The sequence below is a fragment of the Mastigoproctus giganteus genome, chromosome 1 (genome assembly GCF_048544385.1).
Source record: "Mastigoproctus giganteus isolate SK-2022 chromosome 1, ASM4854438v1, whole genome shotgun sequence".
In the NCBI taxonomy this organism is placed as follows: domain Eukaryota; kingdom Metazoa; phylum Arthropoda; class Arachnida; order Uropygi; family Thelyphonidae; genus Mastigoproctus; species Mastigoproctus giganteus.
This window is the reverse complement of record NC_143575.1, coordinates 149,036,523-149,059,257: the sequence shown is the minus strand read 5'-3', so window position 1 is coordinate 149,059,257 and position 22,735 is coordinate 149,036,523. Positions and strand designations below refer to the sequence as shown.

The following is a 22,735-nucleotide window of genomic DNA, read 5'->3' as shown; positions in this document are numbered from 1 at the left end:
CACTAATAACATTAGTCCATGAAGAATAGTGTCCATTGATTACCACTCTCTGTCTTCTCCCACTCAACCATCCCTTTATCCATAGCAGCAATTTACCTCAAATGCCACACTGCTCCAATTTGTGCAGTAGTCATCCATGTGCAACAGTATCAAAAGCCTTTCCAAGATCCATGTGCAACAGTATCAAAAGCCTTTCCAAGATCCAAATATATGATATCAAAATTATTCTTTGCATCCAGTTCCTTTGTGACTAGATCATAGTATCCAATCAAATCAGTCAGACAAGACTTCCTCTTAACAAACCTATGTTGTGTCCGAGCTATAACTGAAGTCTTGTCTAGATGATCCTGTAATGCTTCTTTAACCAGTGCCTTCATTAATTTCCCTGGAACAGAAGTTAAACTAATAAGTCTGTAATTACTTGTGTCACCCTTTTATCCTCCTTTGTGAATTGGGGTCTCATTTGCACATCTCCAGTACATGGGTACCTCCCCTGAGTCCAAGGAAACTCTCATAATTATGTCTAAGGGTTTGCTTACTTCCTTTGCTGCCTCATTTAATATGACTGGATAGATCCCATCCACCCCAGGTGCCTTTCTTATGTTTATCTTCAACAATTTTTCCTCCGCTTTGCTCTCAGTTATTACAAAATCTGCCAGAGTTTAATTTACCTCTGGCATTTTGCTCCCTAAATAACTCCTCATGTGTGAAAGTATATGCAAAATATTCATTTAGTTTGTTAGCTACCTGAGCAGAATCATCAGCTGAACCATCGATATCAAGTGAACCAATCTGATTCATCCCCTTCCTTCTAGAGAAATGGTTCCCAACCTGTGCTCCGCGGAGCCCACGGGCTCAGAGTACACTTCCCATGGGCCCCACGGCCGCTCCAGGAAAATAAAATAGCTAAAAATTTAATGAAATTAAATAATTAGAAAAATAAATTAGAAAACTAGAAATCACATTCTGAATAAAAATTTGCCAAGTTGAATTTTGCGAATTCTCTAGCAGACGACATTCAGTCATTTTGCTGCCATTAGCTTCAAAATTATTGTAGTACGAGATGGACAGACAATGAGGCAGAGCGGAGCACCGGCATTGTGGCTTCTCCATAGAAATTGATTCTAAAAAGGGCTTTGCAGATCAAAAAGGTTGGGAATCTCTATTCTAGAGTAAAGAACAAAGAGTTCTTTACTCAGGAGCAGCAATGCCAAAGATTTCTTGTATTCTGCCTTTGCCTTCCTAATCTTCTTTGTTACTTGGTTACAGACCAGCTTATATCTATCATAGGCTTCCATGTCACCTTTTTAATTTATATGTGTCCCATGCATTTTTCTTCTCTGCCACATGTTTCATTAGTTCATCTAACATCCATTTAGACCTAAACCTTCAACAATATTCCTTAGTTGATATGAAAACCCTAGTAGCTTCCAAGGTTACTTCCTTGAATGCTCCTCATTTAGAATTTGCTGTTGGTAACATTATCAGTTGGTCCCACTGTATAGACCCTAAAAAATCTCTGAGACCATTGTAGTCGCCTTTACAAAAGCAAAGACCCATCTCTTTACCCCTGATGGTAGTTACATCTTTAAGTAAATCCCACATCAGTACTCTCAATTTTGTTTTCCCAGTGCTTATGTCACACCGAACTGACTCGACACTGCACTGTTCAGCCATGTTGACTGGCTGTACTTCCTTGGATTTTGTGTGTTTCTTAACTAATAACATAACCCCTCCTCCCTTCCTATCCTGTCTATCCTTCCTGTACACATTGTATTCCCAAATTCCATTTCTGCATTCCTTGTATCTGTGTGACACTATGTCTCTGGTATTCGAACAATATCTGCATTTGATGTTTTGACCAACACCTCAAATTCATCAAATTTATTTACCAAACTCCTAGCATTGGTGTACACACAAGTATACATGCACCTGTTCCTATTCTTAGCTACCCTAACACAGCCCATGTATTTACTTGTTCCGCAATGACTCCCAGGAATCTCCGAAATCCCCTGCACCTTGTTTTTCAGGCTGCTGCTCATTCCACTAGAAGCAGTGCAAGACTCACTTTCACCTCTGCCAGCGGCTACTGTTAATCTATTAGTCTGTGTATCCCCCCCAAGCTAGCAGTTTTCTGACCAAACTAATACTGCCTCGATAACATCAGCAAATATTCTTGCACCCTTTCTATTTAAGTATATCCCATCCCTGTGGAAGCAGTCTTTCCTGTTAACAAACACAGACCAGGCTGAGAAAAATTCTTCCCCTTGAGCTTTGCACAATCTCTCCAGGGCTAATTTGGTTGACAAGACTCTCATCATGTGCATCCTCCTATCGTGTCTGGACAGAATTGCAGCCACTTTCAAATTCAACCCTATCTCATGGCTGACCTGTACTTGTTAAGTAATTCCACCAGTCTCCTACTCTTAACATCATTAGTGCCAATGTGTATAACAATATCACCTTTTGTGCCCTTTAAAGATGATATCTGCTCTACAACATCATCAACCTTTGCTCCTTGCAGACATACCCTGGTTCTGTTCCACCTATCCTTTTTGCACAATATGTTCCTCAGTTTCCTGACAATAGAGTCACTGACAACTACTAGTTCCTGTGGGACCAGCTCATTCTGCCTTGGGGGTTGCGGCTGTGTTGTGCTATGTACAAGTGCAAGCTGTGGCATTGATGTTGGCAGCTGAGAGCTTGATGGGCCCCTCAATTTAAATTCTTTGAGGGCATCCACCCTGTCTTTCACTCTCTCATATATGCCAATAACAACACTGAGTTGGTACCTGATTTCCTCACACTCCTTAATTCCCGTTGGCAATATCATGTCCCGTTCCTGATTGCTCCACAAACATGAAAGACGCAGTACATTTCAAAAGGCTGTAATTCAGAGGACAACCCCCCCCCTCATTTCTACCCTGTGCTACAGCACTCCCATTAGCTTGAGCCTTTTGCTTTGCTGCTCTAGTCTGAGTCATTATTTTGATTAAATTTCAAATAAAATTTCAATTTGAATATAAAAATATAAACCTAAACTACATATATATATATTTCAGTATCGAGTATTATCTCTGAGTTATGTTATATGGCTTCCGTATCTCCTATCAAGTTATATATATTAATTTATAATGTTATGTTTGTAAAATCTAAGTCGTTATATCTTAAAAATACAATTTAATTGACCATGAAGTTTAATAAATTTTACTGATTTATTGATAATACTATACTAAGCTAACAGATTTCTAACATAGTGCTATGTGTTTCGCTATCTAGTTTTATGTTAAACCTTATGCTATCTAGTTCGTTATATACGTTGTGTCGTATAAGAATGGCGGCAAGTTGCAAACGGTAAATCTATGGGCATTAAGTGTCACTTAATTTTCAAAATCATGCTGTCTAAATTCAAAATAAACCAAGGAGCTTGACTAGGTCTATAAGCTACTTATATAAAATAATTTAATATTACAATTAAGTCAATAAAATGGCTAAATATAATTAAAAACATAGTGTTTGCCAGAGATGCAAAATCTTGTCCAACACATGGATTGGATACCCACGTGTTGGACATTTGATACTAAGTAATAACCTACAAAATCTCTACAAATTAAACTAAGTATTGTAACTAGGAATATAAAGCTACTTCTAGAAAATAAATTAATATGCCAATTTAAGTCAACAAAACAGCAAAAATTTTAAAAAAACTTCTCTATTAGCTGGAGCCGTAAAACCTTCGCCTGCACAGAGCTACTCTCATTCCCATACTTATTGAAGTTTGGGAATGAGAGTAGCCACCGGCGAGTGATCTGATAGAGGTGTATAAGGCTTTGAATGGTTTGAGCATGCTCAATGCCAATGGGATTCTTCATCTTTCTCAGAATAATCACCTCAGAGGGCATAAATTCAAATTGAGGAAGGACGGATGTCGGATAGATGTGCGGAAATTTGCCTTTGGCCAGCGGGTGGTTGGTTGGTTGGTGGAACCGACTTCCATCACTTGTTGTTGAAGTTGATTGCCTAAACAAATTTAAAGCTCAACTGGACAGGTATTTCGAACGAACGGAGGGGTGAAATGGGAGAGGGTTTTTTTTTTTTTTTTTTTTTTGGCTGATGCTGAATAAGCTTGCTTTCTTGCATCATATGCCTCTACTAATGCTAATGCTAAAGTTAAACATAAAAAAGGCACCTGGGATAGATGAGATCTATCCACTTGTACTAAAGGAGGCAGCAAAGGAGGTAAGTAAATCCTTAGTCATAATTATCAAACCATCTTTGGATTCAGAGGAGATCCTTCCTATGGACTGGAGACATGCATATATTGCCATTTCACAGAGGGAGATCAATGACACGACTGATTACAGACCTGTTAGCTTAACATCTATGCCAAGGAAAATAATGGAATCACTGGTTAAGAAGTAATACAGGACTATCTAGACAGAATGTAATTATACTGCAGTCACAGAATGGATTTGTTAGGGAGCCGACTTCTCTGACCAATCTGATTGAATACTATGATGCAGTAACAAAAGAACTGGATGCAAAAAATAATTCTGATATCATATACTTGGATTTCAGGAAAGATTTTGATACCACTGCACATATAAGACTGCAGTACAAATTGGAGCAGTGTGGCATTTAAGGGCATGTAACTGCTGTGTATAAAGGGATGGTTGAGTGGGAGAAGACAGAGAGTGGTTATTAACAGACACTGCTCTTCATGAGATAATGCTATTAGCAAGGTTCAATACTGAGACTACCATTATTTTCTATATTTATTAATGATATTAATGAAGGTATATCAGGTTTAATGTCTAAATTTTCAGACGATACAAAGGCTGGCAGGGGTTAAATACAGTAGTTAGGGTAAGCTACTGCAAGAAGATCTAAAAAAATTAAGCAGATGGACTGAGAAATGGCAGTTGAAGTTTAACACTGACAAATGTATGTACTGTATATGGGTAGCAGTAGTCTCAGATTATGATATCAACTGTGGTACTACACTCAGTTTAGTAGAAAATGAAAAGGACCTGGGGTAATTGTGCAATGCAGACAGACTGCCAGGACAGCTTGTGAGTTTTATCAATTATTTAATGATAATTACAATGATTATCCCATTGTAAAAGGCAATGGTTAAACCACATCTTGAGTACTACATACAGGTCTGGTGCCCTTATTTCAGGAAGGTTGTAGATATGTTGGAACAGGTGCAAAATTGGACAACGAAATGGGTGAAGGGAATGAAAGGGAACTGAAGCCTTTCTTACTAAGAGCACCTTCAGTTCGGTAAACTGCAGCATCTGGAGACTATTCACCTGCCAGGTGATCTGATTACAATGTTTAAGGCTTAAAATAGATTGAGCAAGTCAATACTGAAGGCATTCTTTCTCCTGCTCAGAATATACACATATGATGCTTAAATTCAAATTGAGGAAGAATGGTTGCATGATAGACATTTGGAGGTTTGCCTTCGGCCAGCAAATGTTTGATTGTTGGAACAAACTTCCATTTGTAGTTATAGAAGTAACCAGCTGGAATAGATTCAAGTAAAAACTAAACAAATTATTGGAGTAGATGGCAGGTGATGTGGGAAGTTTATTTCTCTTTTTCTTTTTTTTTTTGGCTGAAACTTTATAAGCTTACTTTCTTGCATAATATGCCACTGCTACTACTACTACTACTACTACTTATAATAATAATATATAGAATTTATGAATAGCCTGTATGACATGAAAAAAAAAAATAAATAAATAATTTCCAGGTTTCTATTGTTTCAATTTTAATGAAATTTGGGAAGGCTCGACAAACCATTCTAAAAGAGCAAAATGTGAAATTTCATGAAAATCCATCTAAAGATGCTGAGTTATTACATGCAGATGTAAGAACGGACTCAGAGATGGACATGGGGGGGGGGGGACAATAGGTGTATTGTGCACATATGCTAATATGTCTTATGACTGTGTTAGTCACATGAAGGAATGATAAAAGCTTATATTATGAAGGGAAGGGGTATACATTAAATCATTAATTATGTGTAATGTAATATAAACAATGTAATTTACCAGAAAAAAATAAACATTCATATAGTAAATGGCACTTCTGTAAGTATTTTTTCACAGCAATTTCCATATATGTTATAATCTATGCATTTATTTTCAAGTTTAATAATACAGTGCTCTTTATAGGTTTGAAAAGTTGGGGAAGGGAAAGATCTCAACATCAGTTATATATTCAGTTACATCAGTTATATTTACTATATTAAGAGTAGGAGACCGGCGGAATTACTTAACAAGTACAGGTCACTGTTGAAAAAAAGCTGTGAATTAGGGTTGAATTTGAAAGTGTCTGTAATTCTGCCCAGACACGATAGGAGGGAGTATATGATGAGGGCCCTGTCGATCAATTCAGCCCTGGAAAAATTGTGCAAGGCTCAAGGGGTAGAATTTTTTTCAGCCTGGTCTGTACTTGTTAACAGGAGAGACTGCTTCTATAGGGAAGGGATACACTTAAATAGAAAGGGTGCAAGAATGTTTGCTGATGCTATCGAGGCAGTGTTAAGTGGGTCGGAAAACTGCTAGATTGGGGGGATACAAGGACTAATCGATTAACAGTAGCTACTGGCAGAGGTGAAAGTGATTCTTGCACTGCTTCTATTGGAATGAGCCACAACCTGGAAAATAAGATGCAGGATATTTCAGAGACTGCTGGGAATCATTGGGGTACAAGTAAATACATGAGTTTTGTTAGGGTAGCTAAGAAAAAGAACAGGTGCATGTATACTTGCGTGTACACCAATGCTAGGAGTTTAGTAAATAAATTTGATGAATTTGAGGTATTGCTCAAAACATCAAAGGCAGATATTGTGGGGATTTCACAGACATGGTGTCACACAGAAATAAGGAATGCAGAACTGGAATTTGGGGAGTACAATATCTACAGAAAGGATAGACAGGATAGGAAGGGAGGAGGGGTTATGCTATTAGTTAAGAAATACATAAAATCAAAGGAAGTGAAGCCAGTCGACATCGCTGGACAGTGCAGTGTCGAGTCAGTTTGGTATGACATAAGCATTGGGAGATCAAAATTGAGAGTAGGAGTGTGCTATAGGCCTAATGACTCTGATGAGTATAATAAGGAACTGTACAGGGAAATAGAGTGGGCCAGTAAATCAGAGAGTCTTATAATGGGGGATTTTAATTTCCCAGATAATGACAGGAATTTGTGGGTTGGTCACTCACACACTAGCAAGGCTTTTGTGGATTTATTGGATGATTGTTTTCTACATCAGCATGTTCGGTAGGCAACTAGAGGGAGTAATACTCTTGATCTGATTATCAGTAGTGATTCTTCATGCATCAAGAATCTGCAGATAAAGGAACCACTAGGTGGCAGTGATCACAGTGTGCTGAAGTGGGATTTACTCAAAGAGGTAACTACCATCAGGGGTAAAGGGAAGGGTATTTGCTTTTGTAAAGGCAACTACAATGGTCTGAGACAGTATTTATATTCTATACAGTGGAACCAACTGATGATGTTACCAAAAGCAAATTCAAAATGGAAAGCATTCAAAGACCCCGGGGGCTCACATCTGGTGAGTATGGGCTTGCCACACCTAGGGTCCTGAGCTGGATATCATCATTCTTCTCTTTCTTGGTGATGCCCTTCTACTTCTGACTCTTTTTTCTCTCGGGGTAATTAAAATTTTTTTTTTTTTTTTTTTGGCTGGTGCAGCATAAGCCTCAGGCTTCCTTGCACCATATGGCTAATAATAAAATAATAAAAAAAATAATAACTTATCTTGGAAGCTACTAGGCTTTACATACCAACTAAGAAATGTTGACAAGGTTTAGGCCTAAACCTTGAATGAATGAGACATATGACAGAGAAGAAAAATGCATGGGATACATATAAATTAATGGGTGACATGGAAGCCTATGATAGATATAAGCTGGTCTGTAACCAAGTCACAAACGAGATTAGTCAGGAAAAGGAATATTATGAGAAATCCTTGGCAAAGGATGCAAAGGAAAACAGAAAAAAGCTCTTTACCTATGTAAACTCTAGAAGGAAAGGGATGAATCAGATTGGTCCACTGGATATTAATGGTTCAACAGTTGAGGATCCTGCTCAGGTAGGTAACAAACTAAACGAGTATTTTGCATTTACATTCACACATGAGGAGTTATTCAGGAAGGGGAATGCCACAGGTGAAGTAAACTCTGGAAATGAGCTAGATGATTTTGTAATAACTGAGAGGAAAGTGGAGGAGAAATTGTTGAGGATAAACATAAAAAAAGGCACCCGAGGTGGATGGGATCTATCTAGTTATATTAAAGGAAGCAGCAAAGGAAGTAAGCAAACCCTTCACCATAATTATGAGAGCTTCTTTGGACTCAGGGGAGGTACCCATAGACTGGAGATGTGTAAATGTGACCCGATTCACAAAGGGGGATCAAAGGCTGACACAAGTAATTATAGACCTGTGAGTTTAACTTCTGCTCCAGGAAAATTAATCGAGCCACTGGTTAAAGAAGCACTGCAGGATCATCTAGACAAGACTTCAGTTATAGCTCGGACACAGCATGGTTTTGTTAAGGGAAAGTCTTGCCTGATCAATTTGATTGGATACTATGATGCAGTCACAAAAGAACTGGATGCAGGGAATAACTTTGATATTATATATTTGGATCTTAGAAAGGCTTTTGATACTGTTGCGCATGGAAGACTGCTGCACAAATTGGAGCGTGTGGCACTGGAGGCAAATTGCTGCTATGGATAAAAGGATGGTTGGGGGGGGAGAAGACAGAGAGTGGTAATCAATGGACACTGCTCATCGTGGACTAATGTTATTAGTGGAGTCCCTCAGGGTTCAGTGTTGGGTCCATTATTGTTTTCTATATTTATAAATGATATTGATGATGGTATATCAAGCTTAATGTCCAAGTTTGCAGATGATACAAAGGTTGGCAGGGTTGTTAGGGACAGTACTGACACTATGCTGCTGCAACAGGATCTGGAAAGGTTGAGCAGATGGGCTGAGAGGTGGCAAATGAAGTTTAACATTGACAAATGTAAAGTACTACAATGGGTAACAGTAACACCAGAGCAAAGTATCAACACTGTGGTACTACACTGAGAGTGGTAGAGAATGAAAAGGACCTGGGGATAATTGTGCAGGCAGATATGAAATTCTCTGAGCAGTGCAGATGGGCTGCAAGAGTAGCTCATGGTGTCTTGTCAATGATATACAGGAATTGTTCTAGTAGGGATAAGGAGGTGATTATTCCGTTGTATAAGGCCATGGTCAGGCAACGCCTTGAGTGCTGTATACAGGTCTGGAGGCCTCATTTCAAGAAGGATGTAGAGCTGCTGGAACAAGCACCGAGATGCCTCCGTAGCCAGGTGGGCAGGAGCAGCAGTGCGTAGCACACGTTTCTTGATTAGACCGGGGTTCGAGCCCGTGACCACCAAATACAGAGGATGTGGAAAGATCAGGGAATGACCACCCCATATCCTTGGAGCAATATGGCCTTAGTTGCTAATGCTCCTAAAAAAAAACCAAAATAACCCAACGAGTACAGAGAAGGGCAACAAGATTAGTGAATGGAACAAAGGGTTGCTCTTACGAAGAGAGGCTTAAGTTTTGCAAATTACAGTGTCTGGAGACTAGGCGCCGGTGAGGTGAGGTGATCTGATAGAGGTGTATAAAGCCTTGAATGGTTTGAGCATGCTCAATGCCGATGGGATTCTTCCTCTTGCTCAGAATAATCACCTGAGAGGGCATAAATTTAAATTAAGAAAAGACAGATGTAGGATAGATGTGCGGAAATTTGCCTTTAGCCAGCGGGTAGTTGGTTGGTGGAACTGACTTCCATCCCTTGTTGTGGAAGTTGATAGCCTAAATAAATTTAAGGCTCAGCTGGACAGGTATTTCGAACGAACAGAAGTGTGAAATGGGAGTGGGTTTTTTTTTTTTTTTTTGGCTGATGCCTGTACTAATGCTAATGACTAACAAATTATGAAAAATAAGGCAATCCACAAATGACAAACCTGCAATTTAAGAGATCCTATGAAACTAAGATAAAACTTCAAAGGTAAAAACAAAAAGAAAGAGTGAGTAAAAACTATTCTATAAAAAAAAAAAAAAAAAAAAGAGAGAGAGAGAGAGAAATTTTTACCTGAACTGAAAACTGCATAAATTCTGCACTGGTTTTTCTAAGTTGAGTAGGAAAACACAAAGTTGCTCCAATAGATTTAACAGGACTTGGAAGATGTTTTGCAATCTAATTCAGTTTTGTATAAAAGGCATGGATGAGAAGTTGCAGATATTATTTTTACATCATTATTAAGAAAGTTTCTGTGCAAATTATCTTTAATAAATTTTTTAAAAAATTGAAAATCTTTGATCGATATTAATTATTAAAGGAAATTAGCAGAAATAAATTGATTTGACTAACAAATTAACAATAAAGTAAAATATGAAATATGGAAGAAAAAGTCTATAGCCATTTCATAAAATTCATTTAAAAATTTTGTATACTTTTCTACCATTTTTTAGCAATGTTCCTGAATAATGAAGACAGAAAGTATAAACTTACAATGTAAGAATGAGTAACTTGAAAAGTATCAGCATTGTCTTCATCTGCTAGATAAATAATCTCCTGCGTGTCAGCATACCTGTCAATAAAAGAAAATCATCATTTAATAATGAAATTTTACATACTCTCTCAAATATTTGGGTTATATGTGCAAACAACCAAAAATCATCAGCACACACACACACACACACACACACACACAGAGAGAGAGAGAGAGAGAGAGAGAGAGAGATGAGACAAAAGGGGAAATTGGTTACCTAGTTACTATAAGTATTGCACAGTGTGAGGAAGCTAGGCTATTAATCTTTCAGAAAAAAAAAGCAAACACCGTATGTTAGAGACCAACATTGATAGGATTCTTTCTCTTGCTTAGATTATAAACCTGAGGGGGCATAAACTGAAATTGGGGAAAGACAGTTGTCGAATAGATATGCAAAAATTTGCCTTTAGCCAGTAGGCAGTTGACTGCTGGAACAAATTTCCATTTGTCATTGTGGAAGTTGATAGCATAAATAAATTCAAGGAAGAAATGGGCAAACTTTTGGAATGAATGAATGGCTGAAATGGGAAGGGGTTTTTTTTTTTTTTTTTTCTGTCATATGCTGTATAAGTTTGCTTTCTTGCATCATATGCCTCTACTAATGCTAATGAAATTTTGGTTATGAGCCCAGCCTAAACTGACAGAATTTAAACTTGATCTGTCCCCCCCCCCCCTCTACTCCATAAATCAGTGGCCCAGTAACTTGACAGTTGCAATCATGCTCCTAAAAAAATTACAGGTTGTGGTGGGGGGAAGGACAAGGATCCCAAAACAAATTTGCTACAAATTCAAAAATAAATCTATAATTAAAAGTAATAATTTTCACTAATGATATCGCTGTGTTGGAAGAGGATGGAGTTAACACTTTCTGGGAGGGGGGGGGGAATTAGTTTAGCACACTTTCCCAATGTAACTTACCATGCTGAAATTCCACCCACTTGGCATGCTAATTTCTGACACATTTAATACATCTCTTAATATGTTAGTTTAAGAAGAAAACACATTTTTAGCTCAATACTATTGATCATATAGATGATTAGGATGAAATAACCTATTATTTGCCATGGGAGACAACGAACTTCAGTTCAATGTCTCCCATGGCAAATAATAGGTTATTTCATCCTAATCATCTATATGATCAATTTTCTTGTCAGCCATAGTGTTATCATCATGAATTTTGAATTTTTTAGGCATAATGGTGTTGTGGCAAGTTAACACAAGCCAGCAAGGAACACAGTTTCACTAATGATATTTGTGTCATAACCAGAAATATCATTGGTTTCTCCTGTCTCACTCTACTTTTGCATGAATAAATGGACAACTTTCAGAGTTTCTTTTCTTTCTAATTCTTTCAGAATTCTCAAGCTGCCCAAAGTTAGGCCAAAGAAATAAAATTACTGTAAGCAATTTATGAATTGACAACGTTTCTAAGAGAAATTTTTAGCTCTTTCTCACAATATTGCAAGATCAGGTGAGTCAGCAGGATTTGGTTCTAAATGTTTTAAAATGACAAGCTAATAGGAATAATAAGATGAAATGATTGGGTATGAATCAACTTCCAATTGCTGTTTCTTTGAAAAGAGTAAGGAATGATTTTAGCTTGCTTTTCTTGGCATTCCCTGTTGTGATTAAACAGTTCGTAGAAAATTTCTTCATTTTCACTGAATCAAAGTTGTCACCCAAATCAGCAAGGTTCACATTCATGACGAACCATTATCCTCAATACTAAACAAGTCCTGCAAACATAAAAAAATGGCACAAATGATTTAATATCATTTAAAACCACATGAATGTGAGGAAAATTCAATTAAAAATATTCTACAAAATATATTTCTTAAAACTGCAGTGCTAAATAAGAGAGAGTGAAAACTATGATAGAGCCCCCAATTAGTCACAAATATCACTTTTGAGCTTAATTAATGCAAACCTCAATTGCAATAATTTTCTAATAATTTCTCTCCTAACATATCAGTAGTGCAGTTATCATTTGCATTTAAACTAGATAAAGTAAATAAAAATGTTTTTATTTGACTTTGAAAATTACTCAAAAAGAAAAGTAGCTTAAAACACAAGAGAATTTTCCATCATTATGTTCACTGTACCGATGTAAGAACAACTTAAGCATTATTTAATATTCTTCTATGTAATTCCATAGAAGTATAATTAATATTATATGTGAACATATAATATAATGCAACTATTTGTAGAAGAATAAGAGAAATTTACCTCAATGTGATAGGTTAAAAGTTTAAAATTTTGCATTCATTTTATATTATAGAATATAAAATGAATGCAAAATTATTACAGTAATAAAATCAATTAAAAACAATTTAAAAATTTAAAAAGTTTAATGTAAATTTTGAAAAACTAATTTCCTTCCAGAAGCTGACAGGGCTTTTCGAACATATGTCTTGATCATCGGAATGGAAATAACACCGAGTACGTGTGAGCTGAAATCTTAAATAGAGAGAATATTTGTCTTCGTACATGCGGACTGAGCGATTGTTCAGTATAGTGTGTAATTTCTGTATTGGTCTGGCTACAATTTTAAATTCGGTATCTTTAAAGAATGTGTTAAGCTGTTTGTGCTACTGTTCAATGTATGGAACAGAAATAAAATATTATTTGATGTTCCTATTGTTGGTTGGTGTAGTTTTTTGTATTCTATCCTCAGCTTGTAACCTAATTTGGTTTATTGTAAAAAGGGGGTAACCACCTGTTTAAGAATCTGCTAGTTAATATCTGTATTTCTGAGTCCAAAGCAGATTCAGTCGTTGAATATTTATAGGCATTGAGAAATTGATTAAAAATAAGACCTTTTGTAGGTGAATGGGTGATAGCTGTTATAATGCAGTAGCATTCCAGTGTTTGTTGGGTTATGATAGATGTTAAATTGGACTTTATTCACGTCCCGAGTAAGCGTGAAATTTAGAAAATTTAATGACTTTGTTTCAGTATTTTACCTTTCCAATGTAAAACTGAATCTAGGATGAATATTATTACATGAATGTAAAATGTCTTGAATAGTGCAACTATCAGTAATAACAAGGATATCCTAAATACTCCCATAATGTGTGATGGAGGGTAGAAAAGGTGTCAAACGTATATGCTCAATTGTTGAGAGGTAGACCTCCAATATTAAGCCACTTAGACTCAATCCCATTGGCAAACCAAAAATTTGTTTGTATAGCTTGTCTCAAAAGGTGATATAGTTGGCTTCAACTAAGAGTTTAATTAAGTGAAAATTTCTTTAATAGGAAGCTTCATATACTTAATCGGTATAGAGTTATTATTTAACATATCCCAAAGAATATTTAATGTCTATTCAACGGTTACATTCGTATAGAACAAAGTAACATCCAGTGAGAATAAATTATCATTATCGCCAAGTCTACAGTCCTTGAGGTTATTAAATAATGTACTGTCATTTTTTATTCCAAATTGTATCGCCTGTCTAGAGGGTTTTAAAATATTATATACATGTGTGGCTAAGCATGAAAATGCTGAGTCCCTGTAAGAAACAATGGGGCAAATAGAAAATACAGTTTTATGAAGTTTTACATGACAAAAAGTGAGTATGGGCTTTGCACACCCAGGGTCCTGAGCTGGATATCATCATTTTTCTTTTTCTCTTTCTTGGTGATTCCCTTCTAATTCTGACACTCAGAATTAGAAGGGAATCACCAAGGTCTCACACTCTCTCTCTCCCCCTCTCTCGGTTACTCTGAATTTTTTTGGCTCGTGCAGCATAAGTCTCAGGCTTCCTTGCACCCTGTGGCTAATAATAATAATGTAGTAAGTTTTTCGATATGTGGTTAATGTTTTATTGTACTGATTGACCAAATTGGTAAATAGTACCAGGTATACTTCTAGATAAGTGGAGGTATCTGATATAACTGAATCTAACTTATTAATATAATCAGTTTTATCAAGCATTACAACTGTATCTGCTCTCTGAAAAATAGTCTATTTTCCTGAAGGTCATGTAAAGCTGAAATTTCATGTCTATTCATTTTAGGAAGTCACGTGACTTTTATGTTATTCAATACCTTCGTTAACTTGTTAAATAAATAAATCTTTTTGGGAAACATTACGAAGTCCAAATTCAATGTCTGCTATGAACTGTTTTTTATTGCGAGGTGGTATATTATAATTCAATCCATTGGATAAAAGTGAAACCTGGTCCTGCGTATAGGAGGAAAGATTTGTAACCTGTTGACATACAGAGTGTCTCAAAAATATTGGTACACACGTTTAGGGGAGGTAGGTAACATCAAAAGAAATGTGAATCACAAAGGAACCCATAACCGGAAATGTCACAGGAAAGTAGTAGCAGAGGCACAAGAAGCAGAAATGATGTTAGAACAGATGCTCGAATGTTGTTGTTGTTGTTATTTGGTTTTTAGGAGCATTAGCAACTAAGGCCATATTGCTCCGGGGATATGCGGTGGTCATTGTCTAACCTTTCCGCATCCTCCGTATTTGATGGTCACGGGCTCGAACCCCGGTCTAATCAAGAAGCTTGTGCTACGCACTGCTGCTCCTTCCCACCTGGCTACGGAGGCGCCAGATGCTCGAAGGTTCCACCATGAGACGCAATGCATGCGTGACACCGACACAGCATTGATTGGCAGACACGGTAGAACACACCTGGAGTTTCTTTGACAGTAGCAGCAGTGTAGACAAGTCTCGCCACGAGATCCATTTCCGTCTCCACAGGCAATTCATACACGATAGCTTTGAGGGCCTCCCACAGAAAGAAATCAAGGCTTGATAAATCAGGCGAGCGTGGGGGTAGGCAACGGGTCCACCACGGCCAATCCATCGACGCCCAAAACACCTGTTCAAATGGTTACAAACACACCTTCCATAATGGGCAGGCGCCCCGTCATGTTGAAACCAAATGTTGCGTCTCACATTTGCTGAAACATCGTCAAGTAACCCTGGTATAACTTGTTCAAGAAAGATCCAATATTTATCGGAATTTATGCGGGATGGTAACAGGTATGGGCCAACTAAGCAGTCACCAACCATACCTGCCCACACATTTATTGCGAAGCGATGTTGTGCCGCACGGGGCATTCACTATGTGGGTTGTTGCGAGCCCACACATGAGCATTGTGCTGATTGAATAAGCCTTCGCGAGTGAAATAAGCCTCATCCGTGAACAAAATATAGGCTGGAAAATTCAAGTCTTGAACACTTTCTTGGAGAAACCACTGCGCAAAAGCCACATGATGATCTTGGGGGAGCAGTAACTGAACCCTTTGGAGATGAAAGGAATCATTGTGCCAAACACGTTGTACACTGCAATGAGACACTCCTAAGACAGAGGCAATGGCACGTGTGCTGGTAGTAGGATTATTCTGGATGGCATTCAACATACTTTCTTCCATGGCGGGAGTTCACGTCGAATGTGGTCTGTCCGCACTACTCCTGTTACCTCTAAATGACCCATAATTGCACAAATTTTGATGCAAACGTGTAAACAAACAGTGGTCCTGTACATGTCTGTCTGGGAAGCGTTCTCCATAAATTCGTTGAGCGGCTTGTCCATTGCCCTCTGCTAATCCATACACTAGGTGCATGTCTGCCAGCTCACAGTTCATATATCGATGTATGCTCTTCGTGCAGCGACTACTGCTTGAATGAGTAAACCAAAAATTTTCCCTCTCGCGAACTGATGAGCAGCGCCGTCTACCGACTTACGATGACGTTTCCGGTTATGGGTTCCTATGCAATTCACATTCCTTTAGATGTTACCTGCCTCCCCTAAACGTTTGTACCAATATTTTTGAGACACCCTGTATAGGCATGTTGCATGTTGGGTGAAGGGGTGTTTGAGAACTAGCTGAAACATTCTGATTGTGTGTAAGCATGTTGTACACATGTGTGGGGGGTTCTAAACAAACTCATATACAATTGGCCAGAAGCTCACGAGAATGTGTTTGAATTGTGCAGGTACGTTGCATATATATAAAGGGGCAACAGAAGCACTCGTATGAACCTGGTTTGATACCTGGGATAATGTATTCAACTTGTTAATTAGACTCATAAATTCAGATATTAACCAGCAGGTTCTTAAACACTGGCTATTCCCTTGCTACGATAAACCAAATTAGGGTACAAGCTAAGAATAGGATGCAAAAAACTACACTAACCAACAATAGTAATATCAAAAAATACTTTCTGTCCCATATGTTGAACTGTGGCACAAACAGCTTAACATATTCTTTAAAGATACTGAATTTAAGATTGTGGCCAGACCAATACAAAACTTACATGCTATACCAAACAATCGCTCAGTCCTTGTCATTTGCAACACAAATAAATGACCTGGTATGTAGCATTTCTTGCAGTGATTGCAACTCGTCTTACCACAGCTCGACTCGATGCACACATGATTTGAGAGTAAAACAGCATATGTCCTCAGTCCGTGCTTCTCATTCAGCAGCATCACAATTCACTTTTCATGCATTAACGAAAACCATACATTTTTATTCTATGAGGCCAAAATACTACTAGTGTCCAACGTAATTATACTAGACTATTAATTGCAGAAACCATCAAAATTAAGTTACATGAAAATTCTATTAATGTTCACCGTCCATATCTAATTTCCGATTCATGGTCTTTTATGCATATGCTCAAAGACAAATAATTGTAATCTTTTACGTGCATGCGTGAATACAAATAATCTTTCTATTCAAGATTCCGGCTTACACATACTCTGTATTATTTCATTCCTGTGATAAAAACATCTGATTGAAAAGCCCCATCAGCTTCAGGAAGGAAATTCGTTTTTCAAAATTTACATCAAACTTTTTAAATTGTTTTTTAATTGATTTTATTACTGTAATCATTTTGACTTAATTTTATATTCATTTTAATTTCTGGAGAGGGTCATAAGGAAGTGTTCTACGTATCATAATGAGGATAATTTCTCTTATCCTTCTACAAATATTGAAATACAATATAGAACATATTGTGCATCGTAGCTCTGTTTTATACTAATCATAATGCAACCATATAACACAATACATAACAATATTATAACATAGTATATATACTACAGCCACACAATTACTAACTCAATACAATAATAATTAAATAACATTCAAACTAATATGAATAAAGGGATGATTAAGTGGAAGAAGACAGAGTGGTTATTAATGGGTACTGCTCTTCACAGACTAATGTTATTAGTAGAGTTCCCCAAGGTGCTGGATCCATTGTTGTTTTCAATATTTATCAATGATATTGATGAAGGCTTAATCAGGCTTAATATCTAAGTTTTCAGTTGATAAAAAGGTGGGAAAGGTGGTAAACGAAAGTCATCTAGAACGTGAGCTACTGCAACAAGATCTAGGATAATTGGAGCAATGGGCTGAGAAATGGCAGTTCAAGTTCAACATTGACAAATGCAAGGTACTGAACATGGATAGCAGTAACCACAGAGTAACTTATCAACTATGTGGTACTACACTCGGGGTAGTGCAGAATGAAAAAGACCTGGGGGTAATTGTGCAGTCAGACATGAAATTCTCTGAGCAGCACAGACATGCTGCCAGGACAGCTCATGGGGGTTTTGTCAATGATAAACAGAAACTTTGCTAGCAGGGATAAGGAGGTGATTATCCCATTTGTATAAAGCCATGGTTAGACCACATCTTAAGTACCACAGGTCTGGAGGCCTCACTTTAGGAAGGATGTAGATCTACTGGAACAGGTGCAGAGAAGAGCAACTAGATTGATGAAGGGAACAAAAAGTTGCTCTTACCTAAAAAGACTTCAGTTCTGCAATCTGCAATGGGCAGCATCTTGAGACCAGTCACCTATGGGGAGATCTGATTGGACTGAATGTTAATGGTATTCTTCCACTTGCTAAGTCTATACTTTCATTGAACATCAAGCAACACAGTGGCAAACCCCAAGGCAGAATGCGCTGGTCCCAAAGGAACTAGTTGTTGCAGGTGACTATTGTCAGGGAAAGGGGAACATATTGTGCAAAAAGGATAGCTGGAACAGGACCAGGGCATGTCTGCCAGGGGCAAAGTTTGATGATGTTGCAGAGCAGATATCATCTTTTAGGGGCACAAAGGGTGATATTGCTGTACGCGTTGGCACTAATGATATTAAGAATAGGAGACCAGCAGAATTACTTAACAAGTACAAGTCAATGCTGAAAAAAAGCCAAGAGTTAGGTAGAATTTGAAAGTGACTTCAATTCTGCCCACACACGATAGGAGATAAATGATGAGAGCCTTGTCGACCAATTCGGCCCTGGAGAGATTGTGCAAGGCTCAAGGGGTAGAATTTTTCTCAGAATGGTCTGTGCATGTTAACAGGAGAGACTGCTTTTACAGGGATAGGATACACTTAAATAGAAAGGGTGCAAGAATATTTGCTGATGCTATCGAGGCAGAGTTAGGTGGGTAGGAAAACTGCTAGCTTGGGGGAGGGATACACGGACTAATAAATTAACAGTAGCCGCTGGCAGAGGTAAAAGTGATTCTTGCACTACTTCTATTGAAATGCAATTGAGCAGCAGGCTGGAAAGCAAGGCAATGGGGATTTCCAGGACTGCTGGGAGTCATAGTGGAACAAGTAAATACATGGGCTGTGTTAGGGAAACTAAGAGTAGAAACAGGTGCATGTACGGCAATGTTAGGAGTATAGTTAATAAATTCGATGAGCTTGAAATGCTAGTCAAGACATCAAAGGCAGATATTGTTGGGATATCAGAGACATGGTGTCACACAGACATAAGCAGTCCAGAACTGGAATTTGGGGAGTACAATGTGTACAGAAAGGATAGACAAGACAGGAAGGGAGGAGAGGTTCTGCTGTTAGTTAAGAAACACATAAAATCTAAGGAAGTGCATCCAATTGATGTGGGTGGACAATGCAATGTTGAGTCTGTTTGGTGTGACCTAAGCACTGGCAAAGGAAAAATGAGTAGGTGTGTGTTATAGGCCTAATGAATATGATGAGTATAATGAGCAGTTGTGTAGAGAAATAGAGTGAGCCAGTAAATCAGAGAGTCTTATAATGGGGGATTTTAATTTCCCAGAGATTGACTGGAATTTGTGAGTTGGTCACTCACATACTAGCAAGGGTTTTGTGGATTTATTGGATGATTGTTTTCTACAGCAGCATGTTCGGGAGGCAACTAGAGGGAGTAATACTCTTGATCTGATTATCAGCAGTGATTCTTCATGAATCAAGAATGTGCAGATAAAGAAACCACTAGGTGGCAGTGATCACAGTGTGCTGAAGTGGGATTTACTCAAAGAGGTAACTACCGTCAAGGGTAAAGGGAAGGGTTTTTATTTTGGAAAGGTGACTACGGTGGTCTGAAACAGTATTTAAATTCTATATGGTGGGACCAACTGATGATGTTATCAACAGCAAATTCAAAATGGGATTCGAAGAATTAATCTTGGAAGCTACTAGGCTTTTCATACAAACAAAGAAATATTGTTCAAGATTTAGGCTTAAATGGATGTCAGATGAACTAATTAGATGTGTGACAGAGAAGAAAACTGCATGGGATACATATAAATTAACATGCGACACAGAATCCTATGATACATATAAGCTGGTCTGTAATCAAGTTACAAAGGAGGTTAGGCAGGCGAAGGCAGATTACGAGAAATCTTTGGCAAAGGATGCAAAGAAAAACAGCAAAGAGTTCTTTACTTATGTAAACTCTAGAAGGAAGAGGATGAATCAGATTGGTCCACTTGATATCGATGGTTCAACTTGATGATCCTGCTCAGATAGCTACCAAACTAAATGAATATTTTGCATCTACATTCACACATGAGGAGTTATTCAGGGAGGAAAATGCCAGAGGTGTATTCAACTCTAGCAGTAAGCTACAGAATCTTGAAATAACTGGGAGTAAAGTGGAGGAGAAACTGTTGAAGATAAACACAAGAAAGGCACCTGGAGTGGATGGAATCTATCCAGTTATATTAAAGGAGGCAGCAAAGGAAGTAAGCAAACCCTTAGCCATAATTATGAGAGCTTCCTTGGACTCAGGGGAGGTACCCACAGACTGGAGATGTGCAAATGTGACACCAATTCAGAAAGGAGGATCAAAGGTCAACACTAGTAATTATAGACTTGTGAGTTTAACTTCTGTTCCAGGAAAATTAATGGAGGCACTGGTTAAAGAAGCATTGCAGGATAATCTAGACAAGACTTCAGTTATAGCTCGGACACAACATAGGTTTGCTAAGGGGATGTCTTATCTGACTAATTTGATTGGATACTATGATGTAGTCACATAGGAACTGGATGCAGGGAATAATTTTGATATCATATATTTGGATCTTAGAAAGGCCTTTGATACTGTTGCACATGGAAGACTGCTGCACAAATTGAAGCAGTTTGGCATTGGAGGCAAATTGCTGCTATGGATAAAGGGATGGTTGAGTGGGAGAAGACAGAGAGTGATAATCAATGGACACTGCTCTTCATGGGCTAATGTTATTAGTGGAGTCCCTCAGGGTTCAGTGTTGAGTCCATTGTTGTTTTCTGTATTTATAAATGATATTAATGATGGTATATCAGGCTTACTGTCTAAGTTTTCAGACAATACGAAGGTTGGCAAGTTTGTTAATGACACTAATGACAGTACACTGCTGCAACAGGATCTAGAAAAGTTGAGCAGATGGGCCGAGAGGTGGCAAATGAAGTTTAACATTGACAAATGTAAAGTACTATATGGGAAGCAGTAATCTCAGAGTAACGTATCAACTCTGTGGTACCACACTGACAGTGGTGGAGAATGAAAAGGACCTGGGTTTAATTGTGCAGGCAGATATGAAGTTTTCTGAACAGTGCAGACAGTCTGCAAGAGTAACTCATGGTGTCTTGCCAATGATATACAAGAATCTTTCTAGCATGGATAAGGAGGTGATTAACCCCTTGAATAAGGCAATGGTCAGGTAATGTATACAGCCTTGAGTAATGTATACAGGTCTGGAGGCTTCATTTTAAGAAGGATGTAGAGCTGTTGGAACGAGTACAGAGAAGGGCAACAAGATTAATGAATGGAACAAAAGGTTGCTCTTACAAAGAAAGGCTTAAGTTTTGCAAATTACAATGTTTGTAGACTAGGCACCTGTGAGGTGATCTGAATGAGGTGTATAAAGCTTTGAATGGTTTGAGCATGCTCAATGCTGATGGGATTCTTCCTCTTGCTCAGAATAATCACCTGAGAGGGCATAATTTCAAATTGAAGAAAGACGGTTGTAGGATAGATGTGCAGAAGTTTACCTTTAGCTAGTGAGTGGTTGATTGCTGGAACAAACTTCCATCTGTCGTTGTAGAAGTTGATAGCTTAAATAGATTCAAGGCAGAACTTGACAAACATTTGGAGCGAGAGTATGGGTGAAATAAGGTGGGTTTTTTTTTTTTTTTTGGCTGATGCTTGCTTTCTTGCATCACGTGCCCTTGCTAATGCTAAAATGCTATACACATATGGGAACATAAACTGAAATTGAGGAAGGATGGTTGCAGGATAGATGTGTGGAAGCTGGCAATTGGTTAATTGTTGGAACAGGCTTGCACCTGTTGTTGTGGAAGTGGAGGGGGTTAAATAAATTCAAGAGAGAACTAGACAAATTCTTGGAAGGTATTTGGGTGAACTTTTTTTCTTTTTTTTTTTTTTTTTTTTGGCTAATGCTATATAAGCTTTCTTCCTTGATTAATTTGTCATTACTACCACAATACGGTAAAACTGCACACAAGTATTGATTATGTAAACAATATGTGGTATAATTACAGATCAGAAAGAAAATCTGGTATCAGTCATATGTAAAAAATAATAATTAAATAACAATCACAAATAAGGTATTATTGCTCACAATGCTGTAAATATAACTAAAAAAATTTTTTTCTGGCATTTGTCTTTGTGAATAGATCAATTATATCAACATAATTTATCAAGTTTGTTGATTCTGTTTCAATAAATAATAAGCATAAATCGGGCATTTTATTTTGTATTAAATAATTTTTTAAATTATTTTTTATCCTTTTTAATATGTAATTTTCCACAGAAGATGAAATGACCATTCTCCACTTT

The 22,735-nt window shown here is 37.7% G+C and overlaps 1 protein-coding gene across 1 annotated transcript in view; it reads right to left on the bottom strand.

The window, feature by feature from the left end:
* The window catches only part of LOC150091190 (integrin alpha-9-like), a 570,795-nt gene that overhangs the window by 181,420 nt on the left and 366,640 nt on the right, over window positions 1-22,735 (bottom strand). The window contains exons 21-22 of the mRNA XM_090382714.1: window positions 10,599-10,677; window positions 10,179-10,283 (exon numbers count right to left, since the gene is read on the bottom strand). Of these exons, the coding sequence (XP_090238840.1) occupies window positions 10,179-10,283; window positions 10,599-10,677 (184 nt within the window). The remainder of the gene's footprint in view (window positions 1-10,178; window positions 10,284-10,598; window positions 10,678-22,735) is intronic.